A 14891-nucleotide genomic window follows, 5' to 3' on the forward strand; every position below is an offset into this window, starting at 1 on the left:
ATTTTTCTTGTTCATTATTGTAGGTTGCATGCTTTGGGGACTTATCAAGTAGAATCGTCTTTACCCCGTGCCATAGATAGTTGGATTCTTTCGAAAAGGTAAAGCCCTTTCCATTTTAACCTTGTTTTGTTTTGGCCTTTAAAATTATGAGCTACTCCTTTGGGCATCATACTAATGCTTGCTCTTTACATAGAATTTTTTTCATATTTCCACAGCCACGAGGGCACTGTGACTAAGATTTGAATTATTCAATTCTACTCCCCTTGCTGCACTAAAATGTAAGTTCCCCAGCTTGAGGGCAGCCTTGGGTCTGTTTCTCTGTCGGTTTTAATTACCGGTTTAGATCATTTTGTTTTCTGAACTTAGTTTTACTATTTTGGGAGAAACATTAAAAAAATTAGCGACTGCCACGTTTATTTTCTTGAATTACATGGAAGTAAGTGTTGTAAAGATTAGATCTTCTTGTCTAATATATCACTTTGGTAATTTATTGGTTCATTCCTAATTCTTACTTGGTTCTTATTTTTTCACTTTTTCTGCTTCCGTTAGTTCCATAGTGATTGTGAAACTATTCACTTTTTGCACAAACTGATGTGGTACTGTTGTCTTTTTTTCAAGCACCGCCAGTGGATGCTTCCTTGTTGAAATTCTTCTCCTTTCGCCCTTCGTGTAATCTGGAACTCTAAATAAATGTATATATTCATACATATGTGTTATTTCTGCACTTTGTAGATTCATTTGTTCGATACTCAGTCAAAGTTAAATGTCCTGATGATGACCTGGAATGTATAACAAAAGTCGAAATACCGTTAACGCAAATGTGGCCGCAATCATCGAAGGACACATTGTTTTGTGTGTGGCAATTTCAGAGTTGTTTTGAAACCCCTGTCTATATATTTTCCTTCAGTATGCCACTTGTCTGGTAATTGATATCATGTTTTATGTGTACCAGTATGTATTTCTGTGCTTGATTTTATAATTGTTTTTATTGAATACATTTTTTTACATACTTCCAGATAATTCTCAGATGGGCCTTTACTATAATCTTTCTAGGATTCATTCCTGTATGTCTGGTAATTGATTTGCTTTCTGTTTGAGCTTAGAATTGTGTGCACACCTTGAATCATTGTTTGTATAAAATACTTATTGTGAAGGCTCACCCACCGATCCTTGATTTAGAAAAACGAGAGGTGTGGAGAAGCATCTCAGAGTTAGATTGCAGGGTTCTGTTCTGATGGCATTTCTGAAGTCTCTGTTTCAGATAACATGGACCTCTATCTCTTGTGGCTCTAAAGGAAAGAGACAATCCCCTAGATGCATCAACGTTGTCATTTGCGATTCCTTATTTGCGAAAAATAAGGAATCGCAAATAAGGAATCGCAAATGGCAATGCATCATTAATTTCGCTATTTTATTGAGATTCGGTAAAAATCGTAATTTTTACCGGATCGCAATAAAATTGCGAGTTTCAAATTGCGAATTTGCAATTCCCATTCATTCCTATGGGCTGAAATGCCCATAGGAATGAATGGGAATTGCGAATTCGCAATTTGAAATCGGAATGCAACAAAGCCTTTCAAGGGTGGAGAGGGGGGTCCAAAGGACCCCCCCTGCATCCATGAAATGCACTTTTACATGTAAGTTACATACACACATGTCCTAAGGACATGTGTGTCTGTAACTTAACAGTTTAAAAAATGCATTTTTGTGCGTTTTTAAACAGTTTTTCAAATTACCACGAAGTTCAACTTCGTGGTAATTTGCATTTGCTATTTTGAGAATCGCAAATGTTTTCAGAATGATGCATTGCATTTGAGGAATCGCAAATTTGCGATTCCTTAAAAGCAATCGCATTTTTGGAACTCGCAAAAAAAAGCGAATTTCCAAAAATGCTTCATGCATCCCAAAAACCATTTTAGGAAGTGCAAAAGGCCGATTTTTGCGAATCGCACCATTTGCACTTCCTAAAATGGTTGATGCATCTAGGCAAATGCCTTTAATTCAATTCTCCTTTTAACTGGGAGCCAGTGAAGGCTGCGCAAATGAGGGGAAATGTGATGATGGAGAGTCACATTTCTGATGAACCTTGCTGAAAGGTTCAGGACTGTCTGCAGCCTATAGGTAAGATATAGGGAGACCCAGATACACGATGTTAGCATAGTCCAGCTGAGATGTAATAAGGGCATGGACTATAGTGGCCCGACCGTCCATCGGCAGCAGATAGAGAAATCTTCTCAGGCTTTTAAGTTTCCAAAAACACGCTATGGAAACTTGACCAAACTGGGTTTTGGCCAACAATTTTAATTTGAATGAGAAATCTACATTTCTGACTGAGGTGACAGGCGTTGGAGGGAGGGTTCAGCTGCATCAGCCACCATATATCATCCGGTGGGGGTGAAGGTTGATTGAAGAACATCACCTCTGTTTTGTCTTCATTTAATTTCAGCAATTGTCCGTCATCCAGGAGGCGATCTTGGTTACTTAATGCCTGAAGTTGTCAAACACAGCCTTTGCAGTATCTTTAAATGAAAACACAAGCTGCGTGTCATCAGCCTATGATATTATTCTCACTCAACAGTGTTTCACTACCGATGTCAAAGGAGCAAAATAGACATTAAACAGGGTGGTGCTTAATGCCGAACCCTGAAGAACTCCACATACCATGGAACAGGAGGAGGAGACATGGGGAGCACAAAGGCCTGCTGAGACTGCTCATCCAGAAATGAGTGGAACCACTCACCTAGATGTGCCATTCGGTCTAAAAGAATCGGGTGAGAAACTGTATCGAAGGCTGCAGACAAGTCCAATAGCACAAGCATGGCACAGCTTCCTTGGTCTAGGGATTCTCGGATGGTTTCCACCACCTCCAGTAGACCCGTCTCAGTACTATAGCCAGTCCTAAAGGACGACTGGGAGTCATGAAGAAGGTTCTTGGACTCCAAGTAATAGGAGAGCTGTCTCTGGACTTCCATCTACAGAATTTTTGCAGGAGCGGGCAGGAGGGAAATGGGCCTAAAGTTTGTAAGTATGCCAGAATCTGTGTCTTCCTTTTTGAGAATCGGTAGAACAAATGCCTTCTTCCATACAGAGGGGTAGCTACCCAACCTCAGAGATGCATTCCAGATAACATTTAGGTGAGGATTGAAAAAAGGAGCCAGCAGATTAAAAAAATCGAGCTGGACAAGGATCAAGAGGCGAGCCTGATTTGGTTCTCACTAGGTGTAGGAGGTAAAACATTGGGTAAAAAGGCTGAAATTCAGACCAGTGACAGAGAGAAACTGGAGCCAGAGAGATGGTTGAACAATCCTCTGACACCGAGAAGGAAGAATATATAGATTGAACATTCTCCTGAAAAACATTTAACAGGTCTCTGCATAGGTCAGTTTGGCGTAATCGTGCTCATGGTAGCTTGAGGTTTCATAAAGTCTTGCATGACCCTAAATACTTCCTTGGATCAATTGTCTGACTCTTTTATTTGGTTAGCTAGGCGCACTTTCAAAAAGGTGCGCCGGTGTAAACATTGAAAAGGCACCCTATAATGATGACTGCGCTGCCCCCAGGGCAGCTGCGAGGTTATACTGCCCTGGAGGCAGTGCATTCAGGTGAAAAATGGAGTGGCTGCTTTACAGACGATTCGTGTTTTCACAGTTCATATGACAACCCGCCTGCACTTTTGAAAGAGTTTAGAGATCCCCTTGCAAGTGGGTGCTGTCAGTGACGGCACCCGCCTGCAAGGGGATGTTTGGTGTGTCCATTGGACACCTTGAAGATAGCTCTGATGCTGTTTGTACGCCAGGGCTATTGGTATTACAGAAGGGGCCGCACAAGCATCTGCAGCCCTTTCTGTAATACCAAAGTGCCCCGGGGCACACAAAGCGGGTGCAAGCCCTTGTTGCGCCCCCTGGGCGGTTTATGTAATACGCCCCTGGTGTGTGCCGTGGATTTCATAAACGATCCAGAAATTATAAAGTTGCTGCCAGCATTCTTGACCTGATACTTGCTAAACACACAGTCACCATGAGGTGGTAGGCTGCAGTGTCCCTCATGTTTGACACATGGTTGCAGGCCACCCTGAAGTAGGCTGAGACTCAGAGTAGCGCACTGTGCAGAGAAGAAATTAGAGACCTGTTTAAATGCCCGATTATGCATGACTGGGATAACCGGTTACTCTCTCTGAAAAAGGGAACACAGGACAATAATCAACAACAGTCAGTTTATCAACAGCTTTTGGACAGTTCTCTGGGCTTTTCACACCTTCAGGACCCAGAAGGACAAAACTGAGTCGGAGTGTAGCACTTTTCCTAGAGCTTGCAGAACATCATTCAGTTACTTCAACTGTAACCTAGCCATACTTCCTCCCACAGTGCAGCTCACAACTGGCGAAGTCCACCCTCCCTTTGTTATTCGGTCTCGCCTAGAGCCCAGCGCGCATGCGCTGCTCTAGGAGAGGGCTCTTGGAATCACTTCAGACTTCTTAGAGCCTTCTCCGTGTGGGTGTGCCTCTTACCACACATCCCATAGGCCTTTGCGTGTGGCTTTCAATAATTGTAAGCACGCAAATGGCCAAAGGCGGGTGCGTGTTCCGCCTCTCCTCAAAACTTTCACTCCCAAGGCCTTGGGGTCTTGGGAGTGCGCAGGGTGCCATCTGTTCTGGATCAGGTGTACTCCCAGAGTGTTTTGCTCTCGGGAGCCAGCGGCGGTGCCCAGGGATGCCATCTGTTGAGGCTCATTTTACAAATGCTTTCACTTTCGCTTGTTCATGATTGCACCACTACCCTTCCGTCACTGCTTTATGGATGCCTGCGCTTTGTCTCGTGTTTAAGTTGTAAACAAAGCAGCCTCAGTCTATCATGTCTGGTGTGCTGGCTAACTAACAATCTGTAACAGACTTCCCCAGCCCACACACTATGTGCTGCTGCTCCCGTCCAGGCACAGGGAGCATTATCATCGCAGATGGCGGAAAACGCACAATGCACCACTCACCAGTGAGCCTCAGCAGTCCGAGTATGCCCACTCTCTGTGCCCGCAGACAGCTCTCGGCCTTTACTCAGGAATATTTTTTAAAACAGGAAAATATTAAAAACACCCATTTTGTATAGAAACCTGACTTCTTTACATGAAGAACAAAATACGCACTGCAGGAGATGAATCGACTGATGAGACGCGCAGGAGGGAGTGCTGTGAGCTGATATAATTTCCAAAATTAAACATATTGCAGAGCTCAGCAATAAAATCGACTTGACTGTAAAGTCCGATGTTATTGCTGTGCGCTTCATCGCAGAATGGTGCTACCTTCCTCACTGTAACAAAATGTTTACCGAATTTGACTCTCTTCAGACTTTCGGTACACAATTACTTCTGCTAGAGTAATGTCAGATGATTATCCAGGCTCCATGATATCACAGCGTGGAAACTTTTTGACCTGGAGAACATATTTTTTTTAATAGAACACACACTTCTTAATTACACAAAGTTGAAGTGGGAGCTTGTTGTTGACCTGGTAATAATATATATAATGCATTCTGTGGTTTTCAACACTTAAAATAACCTACAACTGTAAACTTCAGGCGCCCCTTGCAGGTCTCCTCCCCTCTCCCTGTGCTCAAGTTCCCTTTCTTTTAGCCCAAACGTTTATGCTCTGAGCCCTCTACACCACCCTCCCCCATTTTATCCCTACTCCCCCTGAGTGCTGTGTGTTTATTCTGCAACAGGAATGTGGTGCTTTGCTTAGTGCTCGGGTCCCAAGCGGGGCACTTTAAAAGTCACATTCCCAAACTACAACAGGACTCATTTGGTTTGGCGTAGCACAGTGAAAATATGTCAAAACTTGAATTGGGTTTTCCATGTTTAAGATCGGCAGTTCAAAATGGTATGAGATGTCTTTTACAAAAACAGGAATAGCATTATCCCAACAGTGGAAAACGTCGCCCCAAATGCACTCAATCAATATGATTTCAATAAAGTTTGTTGACAATTTCTTGAGAGTCTTTCTTTGTTATGTTTTATTTCAAATTTCTTTCTTTTCCGATCATTTGTACAATTTTTCAAACACAAATCATGTCAAGCCCTTGCCCAATGCATTTCGGGCCTAGCCTTTTATCAGGGGATGTTATTTTTGTAAACAAAAAAGGAATATACACAGTGTTATGATAAACAGTAAGCATTTCGCTGTTTTGTACCACTGTTTCAAATGTCTTTAATCAAAAAACCTTATATCCCAAGGTGCACCTCGGCGAGAAGGCTGGTAATTGCGGTGTAGTCATAGTACAAACGAAAACGACGGAAACATGCCAGAGTGAAAGTAAAGTTAAAAACCTCAAGGTAAACCATGATCAAATGGTTTCACCAAATAATAAAATAAGAAGTAGTGTGAGGATTATCACAGAGGTACCATTCACCGACTAACAAAACCGGAATGGTAGCGCGGTGTGCTCCGAACATTAAAATTGGTGTGCAACCTGTGGATTGGTTAGCCACATTAGAAACCGTGACCACAGTTAAAAATGCAGAAAGCTTGTAGTGTGTTCAAACAAATGTAAGAAGGAACAAAACTCACAGGTTACAACTCCGTGTGTCAACCGGTTATGGTTTCAGTTTTGGGCACATCTTGTACTGAAACAACATCAAAACAATAGGAATTAATCAATTATTCCAGTTCTCTCTGCGAGGAACGTTGTTTGCGGTGAGTTTAAAAGTGCCTCTTAACCCCGAGTACGACAATGCAAATTATTTTATTATTTGGTGAAACCATTTGATCATGGTTTACCTTGAGGCTTTTGACTTTACTTTCACTCTGGCATGTTTCCCTGGTTTTCGTTTGTACTATGACTATGCCGCCATTACCAGCCTCCTCGCCGAGGTGCACCTTGGGATATAAGGTTTTTTGATTAAAGACATTTGAAACAGTGGGACAAAAAAGCGAGATGCTTACTGTTTATTATAAGCTATGTATATTCCTTTTTTGTTTACATAAATAATATCCCCTGATGAAGGGATAGGCCCGAAATGCATTGGGCAAGGGCTTCCCATTTTTTGTGTTTGAAAAATTGGACAAATGATCGGAAAATAAAGAAATTTGAAATAATACATAGCAAGAAAGACTCTCAAGAAATTGTCAACGAACTTTATTGAAATCATATTGATTGAGTGCATTTGGGGGGACATTTTCCACTGTTGGGATTACGCTATTCCGATTTATCGGTTTTCCTCTTACTCAGAAGGAAGCACCAAATAGCACCTACTCACCTCAGTACACGTTTCATACCATTCATATATAAAGAAAATGGAGTGCGATCGTTCTTCATCTAGTGGTCAATTTTACCAAAAACAATCAAAAGAATTATATATAAAATGCAGATACATTAAACGCTTTACATTTCCAAGCAATGGAATGATTCAATACCAACCTTACTGGCTCTGTACAATGTAAAATGTTTTCTAAATTCTTATTTTGGCATGCCTTCTTTTGTTTAATCCTTAGTCTGGACGTTCTTATTCAAGTGGTGTTTTCTGGGGAGCTCTGTGAGTAAATTCAAATCATTTCCTGGTGAAGGTGGGGTTTTTCATACACATGCTTTACAGACTATGATTTCCTTTCCTAGTGCTGGGCATTCAGATGCTACTATAATATAAGGAGACTGCTATGTTTGAGCTCCCGCTGACTCGGATTTATAGGATTTGTTTGGCTAAACTGATCTGCCCTGGGTGGCTGCTTTTCGCGCTCACAGACATTTAAGGGTTTGTGCCGAGCATACAAGGGTGCCTTCCAGTTTTACCAAGTAAACCTATTTATCCTACTGTTTGGTGTTCTTGTTCAATCTGTATACTCTTGAGCTATTTTTATTTTAAAAATTCCAATGCCTATTATTTTACCCATGTATTTGACGATTTTAAGCGTATTTATTTTCATGAATAATTGACTTTAGAAATGCCTGTGTTGTAATTGTAGAAGATACCAGGGGTACTTGTTTTTCTAGGCTTCCCCCAAAAACAGTAGACGCATACAAGAAATACGGACAGGATAACTTGGGAAGCTCCTCTGGGAGCAGTGCTTAGTGGCAAATGGAAGGGTCATACAGTCATGTTTCTGCCTGTCTGTGCCCCGGATGTCTGTCCCTTTGTCTAACGCTCCCTGTCCCATGAAACAATATTTCAAACTCACTGTTTTCCCCTCAAATTCACTTTCTCTAACTCATGCGCAGTCCCTTTAAACCCAAAGTCCTTCCCTCCGCCCCAAAACTCAGCCAGTCTCTGTTCTTTAAACTCTTTCTCCCTTACTTGCATGCTCCCCCGTCTATCCTCCCACCCAAAACTCTGTTCCTTTCTTTCTGCTAGTTTCTCCTCTCTCTCACTCTTAACTCAGTGTTTATCTCTTTTAAACTAACTGCTATCCTCCAAACTCTCTGTTGGTCTCTATCCATGCTATCCTATTGTCCCCCACTTTCCATCCTTCTGCATAACTCTCTCCTCTCCCTCTGTCACACTGCCACCAAACACTGTCATTAAGGTCTACCTAAACTGTGTTAGCTTTTTATTCAACCCAGCTTGTGTCCCCATTTCATGCCCCTACCCTAAATATGCTAAATACAAGATGGAGCCAAAGGCGAGACCGATTGCATTGCAAATGCTTGTTCTCTTTCTCTTGCTCCCTGCCTTACTGGTTGGTGCAGGTATTCAGGCACTACTCTGCCTGTGCTAACTGACGATGTCCTATTCACTTATCTGCCCATCATTCCTTTAACATTGCCTGCCCCCGGCCTTTGGGGCTGATGGTTTCTGTTTTTACTCTGTTGTTTTAGAGTTGATTAATTACTGTTTGTGCGATTTTTGACCCTCTGCTTTATAATAGACCTAAAGGCTAAATAACCTGTTCCTTGTATTTCGTGCATTCAGTAGCAACCAAAAATACATATTTTGAGTGTAGCTCACTGTGTATTCAAAAATACCAATAAAGATGGGTTTGAAAATGCAATTACGTTGACAACTAACAAAACCTATGTTTTAAATAAAACTGTGTTAACCCTAAGTATCTTTGCATTCATCTATGTAAAGATAAGGTGGAATGGAGAAAGACTGGGCTAATGAATTTGACTGAGGTAGTTTTCATTCTCAGTTGCTTACCTCTCACCAGTTCTTCAACAGGTGGAGTGCATCTACGTGTAAGCAGATAACTGACATTTTTCATCATTTTTTTAACAGGATTTCCTAGACGAAAGAAGAGCCATATTTGGGAATATATTTACGTGGGTCCTGAAGTCTACATGTTACCCATACCCAGCCGTTGTGACGTATGAAGACTGTACTAATTCAGGAAAAGAGTCAAAAAAACACTGTTTGTTTTGTAACAGTTCCACTGTTAGTAAAGTACAACATGAAATTGGTGCTTTCCTTGAACAATGTAATGTTCTGAGCTTACAGATTCCCAGTGAAATGTATTTATTAACAGGAAGTTCAATGCCGAGAACCAACATTCAGCCACTTCCATCAACAACACCTACTTGGGGAGAAGGTGATGGAAAAATGTCTTCACTGCAGTCACAGTTCGAAATATGTAAAGTCAACAAAGGAACTGAACAATTGACAACGACTATAGAATATCACAGTGTACCAGATATTACCACAAAGCATTTTGGATTCTTCAGTTCCCTACTGCGATTGTTGGTATTGCCAGACTCAACTCCTACTAAACTTCGACCATATCACACATTGCAGATGTCTGTAACTGAATGTCATTTCCATCGTGAATATTTTTCAAAAACAGGCCCTAAATCGCATAGCTATTCAAATGATCGTGATATACATCAGCTTTCACCAAAATGCGCGGGGCCTGGTTGTAGAAATGTAATTGACTCTGCAAAACCGCTTAATCAAGACATTTCAAATATGGCTGAGGAAGCCCTATCACAGTATCTAGTGAATTATGCAATATATATGGTAGCTAGATACATTTTACTTCGGTTCGTGCTTTTGGTCTTAACATACATATTGCAAGCCATGATATCGGGATGGGAAGTAACAAAGGAGTCATTACAAAGTACCACAGTTGTGAAATCTTACCCTGTTAATATTAAATCGCAAGGTCTAATGCTGAGATGCATTTCGAATTGTGCCATTTACAATACAAACAATTCAAATATGAACCAGTATATGCAAGGGCAAGTGGATATTCAGAAAGTTGCAGACTCTGTGTATAACAGTATAGTGCAGCGATGCGAAACCCCAAGTGCAATTCAAGCAGCATTAGCATGCCAAAATGAAACTATTCTTGATAGAATAGCCAATACAATCATCATTGAAATAACTCGCCATCTTCAGCCACTTTTATCTGGTGACACATTGCCTGATCAGTGCCCTTCTGCTGATAATGTGGAACGTGATGTACAGTACCCTATTTGCGGACCAACAAAATCCCCTGTTTATTCTGATGTATTTTTGGAAGATGTTCTTTCTGGAATACTTTCCAAAATTGTGGTTACGGCAAACACCATGAATAGCAATCATGAAATTATGCCAGAATGCAAACTCAGTGACACAGCAGTACAATTAGTGCCTCCTCTACTAGAAGAAATCAGCAAATATCAAATCAGGATTCTGCATGTTAACACAGACATGAAAGTTACGCAACCAGATGAAAATGATGCAAACAAAGTAGTTGACTTTGTTTCTCAAAAAGTGGCAGACTTATTTGGATCATATCAAGCAGCTGAAAAGGCATTAATTTGTAACGGCAAAAGGTTTGTGGATCGAATAATGTGCGTGTTGTTGTCTGGACTATCTGGTTACCACATGCTACCGTTACAACCCAGAGATGTATGTCCTCTTGAGTTTGTGTCTTTAGAAGCTGAAAACATTATTCAGAAAATACAAAATAATGTTAAGAAGTTGCGGCAAAAAACTAGGTCGTTCTCACCACTTACCACCATGTTGCCTTCCAAAGTTTTGGATGATATTGTTAACACACTTATATCAAAAATATTTCCTTCCACTAGTACATCCTCAGGAAGCCAGAGCAGTTTATCTGATTCACAATTCAAAGACATGGTCCTCAAACTTACACAGGAAGTGATGAAGGAAATTTCAAATCACGAAATTTGGTATACACAAGATGCCACATACATTCAGTGTGCACATAAACCTAAAGATGTTGAAGTGTCTGTATCTAAATGTGATACTCAAATACAGGTGCCAGACAGTATACCAATGGGTGACAACGATTCAGAGAAGCGAATATCACGCTTATTAATTAGAGAGATTTCAAATCCTAATTTCATGGCAGATCAGCCTACTACTTCACCAAGCACAGGTTCTGCATCACCATCATGCGTGGTTGAACATATTCTGTGTGGTCTAGATGTGTCCTGGGAGCGTAGTCCGCAAACAGATGAACCTGGTATCTATTGTGATTCTTTTGTGGAGGACATTTTGTCAGGCCTTGTGTCTAGGATCTTCTGTGCTATTTCAGATCACATCAAGAAAGAAATATGCAAGCACAATTCAGAAGCAGGACTTAACAAAATGGCAGAGCCATTTGTAAAATCCCTGGTGACTGAGGTTGAAAAAACTGGAATTAAAGTTAAGAAAGAGACGCAGGCTCGTCCAGAGACAGGCAAATCTGTTGTGGACTTAATTGTTAACTGCATATTTGTTAAAATATTTGAAGACTTTGAAAACAAGGAAACCTTGTTTCAGTGCTTAAATGATGGCTGCAGTTTACTTCCTGCAAAAGTAGCCTGTTTTCTTGTGTCAGCAATTTCTTACTACCAGTTGCAAGTACCAGTCTCTGAAGAATGTTCACCATTCACATCCATAGACTCTAAAGCTATAGTGTTGAAAATAATGAACAATTTAAAGGATGACAGCTATCGAAGAAGTCTCTCAGTGTCATCTGCTCCAGTGGTGAAAGTTCCTTCAGCAACAAGTGTGAACGCTGTTAGTGTTCTTGAAACTGTTTTAGGTGATATCACACAACCACCTGGCACTTGTCCAACAGAAACAACTTTATTGTCTAGCACAATTTTAGAAGAAATTATAGCCAGGTTTCTGTGCAAATTATTTTTCAACTGTCCTAATGTGTCACCGTGCTCGAAAGAGATGTCCTCAACAGCTTTGGTGAAAACAATTACTGAAAAGCTGCTAAATGCTTTGCTTTTTACAATTCCAACAAATAATATTACTTTAAGTCAGGATTCTAGTGAACCACGCTCTGTGCATCCTAAAGATAGTCAAGTTATTGAAAAAGTCGTTGAGGAAGTTTACAGTAATACGTATTACCTATGTGGATCTCACATGTCTATATATGAAAATTTGGCTAGAAAGGACGATCTAGCACCAAAAATAGCAGGTCTAGTTATTGGAGAAATCAGCAATTATCAATTTCAGCCATGTTACCCCCATGGAAAATTATCAGACAAATATGTAAGTACACAATCAGGTTACATAGTTCAACGAGTGCTGAATCGTATCAGGGGGATGCCACATTACAGCCAGCTTTTTGAGTCTACTTCTCAGGTGCTGTATGCACCATTCTTGGAAGAAATTGTAAGCCAGTTTTTAACAAAAATGTATGTGTCATCTAACTTTTTACAGCTATCAAAGACAAAAAGCAACTCAGTAGAAGCCGAATTAAGTAAAATAGCTTCCCAGATGATAAATACAGTATTAAAGGAAATGGTAAAAAGTGAAATTAATGTAATTAAACCAGCCAATGAGCAACTGCACTTACATCCAGAAGATGAAGATTTTATTGCAGTGGTGGTTGATGCAGTCTACTCAAATGCCTTGCGCGAGGCAGGTACTCCATTTAAACTTTTCAAAGCTATAACAAGTGGATGCTCTGTAGTTTCTGAAAGAATCGCCAGCCTTGTGATTAAGGAGCTTTCCAAGTTTCGGCTGCAGAGTTTTCCAGCTCCGTGTATATCTTGCGATGTATATACTGACATAGAAGTGGCAAAAATTGTTGGCAAAGTATTCACAGAGGTGGCAGCGCAGTCGGCTCTAAGCGATAATGCAGAAAATATTGTTCATTCGATTACATACAAAATCACAGATCCCCGACTAGACGAATCAGAACCAATCATCGTTCCTCGTATTATACAAGAGCCACTTAAAATAGATCCTGCCTTGATAATAGATCATTTAGCTGTCTTTTCCATAAAAACAGAATCTGTTGACATTTTAGAAAAGCATAGCTTGCTTCAAAGTGGTAAGACTCTAGCAGAGTTAAGAAGAGACGCTGTATCTGGAATGGATGCCTTACAAGAATTCTGCATTGCCGAACCACTGTCTTCCGAATTTCAAGTTGAAGATAGACTTTTGAAATATGCCTTATTGGATAAGTTTGGAAGGATAAATTACAAACCGAGGAGGGTAAGTATAGTTCACAGTACACAAATACTCAAAATTGCAAGCTTGATATATTTTTATTGTATTGACATATTGATGCATTTAAACAGGCCAAGGTTTTCACATGCATGCTCTTCCTGCAAAATACTATTACCATCTTCACAATACCATTAAATGCCAGTCTGAAGTAAATCATTAACAAAGATGGTGCACTTCACTTAAGTTTTCGTTAAGTAATTACACACTATTGAGACTGATTCACAAAGAAATGTATGGGTAAACGAAGATGTTACCATTTCACATACTCTTAAATGCCTTTGTGAATTGGCCACACAACATATAAAATATGACTATTCAGGGACAACCACATAACAATTAGTAGTAATTGAAATGAGTATCCTTCTTTACACTTTTATCTATTGGTAAACCAAGTGGTCATTTTGTAGTACTTCTTCAGGTACTCATGAATGCCTCTGGAAATTGGCTCCAATGTCTCTTTAAAGTTCAAAGCATAAAGGTTGGAAACCTGTATTGATATATTATAAAAAATATGTAAAATACCTTAGGGGTACGCATACACACAAATACTTCTCCAGGATGACCACAATTTATGCATCCTCAGAAAACTTTCACCTCAAATTAATGTTTCCACTGCTTGAAGTGCACATTAAAATGAGTTGATTCAGCTACTTCGTATTCCTTGAGTAAAGTAGGTGGTTGCTTTCTGGTCTCAGGCATAACCTTTTTGTCAACCAAAATATGGACCCTATATGAGGAAATTCAGCACACTTTTTCTAGGGCAGCCCCCTTTCTCTCCTTTATAATTAAATGCCCCCATAACTTCATCTCACTGGAGTTATAGTTTACAGCCAAGTGAAATAGAGAACAATATTGAGTGTAGTAGGCAATGAATACTGACTTTGCACAGTAACACAGTAAAGTTCTCAGCAGCAGCACTTCATCTGAAAAAGCCCCACCTCATGGTATTACATTAGAGCCCAGGTTAAATAACAAAATCTTCCTCCATAGAATTATACAGTAGTGGGTACCTCATCCACACTATATAGTTAATTGTCTGGCAGAGTATGAAACATTACAACATAATATGAATTCACATTTTATTAGTATCAAAATTAAATAAGGTGGTTACATAAAAACACATTAAAAATTGTTTGCTTTTTCTTGTAACAATGTGGACAGTACAAAAACAGAGGCCCATGATAGAAGTACAAGGCAACATACACAACATTACATCTCTAACATTGATATGGGAAAAATTAACAATAATAATCATATGACAAGGACACCATATGCAATAATACAATAAACAGCAGTACATAAAAAACTAAACTGTAAAAATGCCTAAGCGCATTTCGGAACAAAAACAAACATATACACGGTTCCTTCTTCAGGGCGAGAAAATAATAGCCAGTATTTGAGGGCCCATCTGTATTCAATTGGAGCAACCACCGGATATGTGGTATCACAAGCTCACAAGCCGTGAATCTGTGGGAACAACAAAGTAGATAAGAAAACTACAAGGACTGGTA

General features: G+C 40.0%; 1 protein-coding gene across 1 annotated transcript in view; it reads left to right on the forward strand.

Annotated features, from left to right (window-relative positions):
* The window catches only part of LOC147722710 (uncharacterized), an 819082-nt gene that overhangs the window by 231924 nt on the left and 572267 nt on the right, over positions 1-14891 (forward strand). The window contains exon 3 of the mRNA XM_086967362.1: positions 9199-13365. Coding sequence (XP_086823488.1) covers positions 9199-13365 — 4167 coding nt within the window. The remainder of the gene's footprint in view (positions 1-9198; positions 13366-14891) is intronic.

The sequence above is a fragment of the Lissotriton vulgaris genome, chromosome 4_1 (genome assembly GCF_964263255.1).
Source record: "Lissotriton vulgaris chromosome 4_1, aLisVul1.2, whole genome shotgun sequence".
Taxonomy (NCBI): Eukaryota; Metazoa; Chordata; class Amphibia; order Caudata; family Salamandridae; genus Lissotriton; species Lissotriton vulgaris.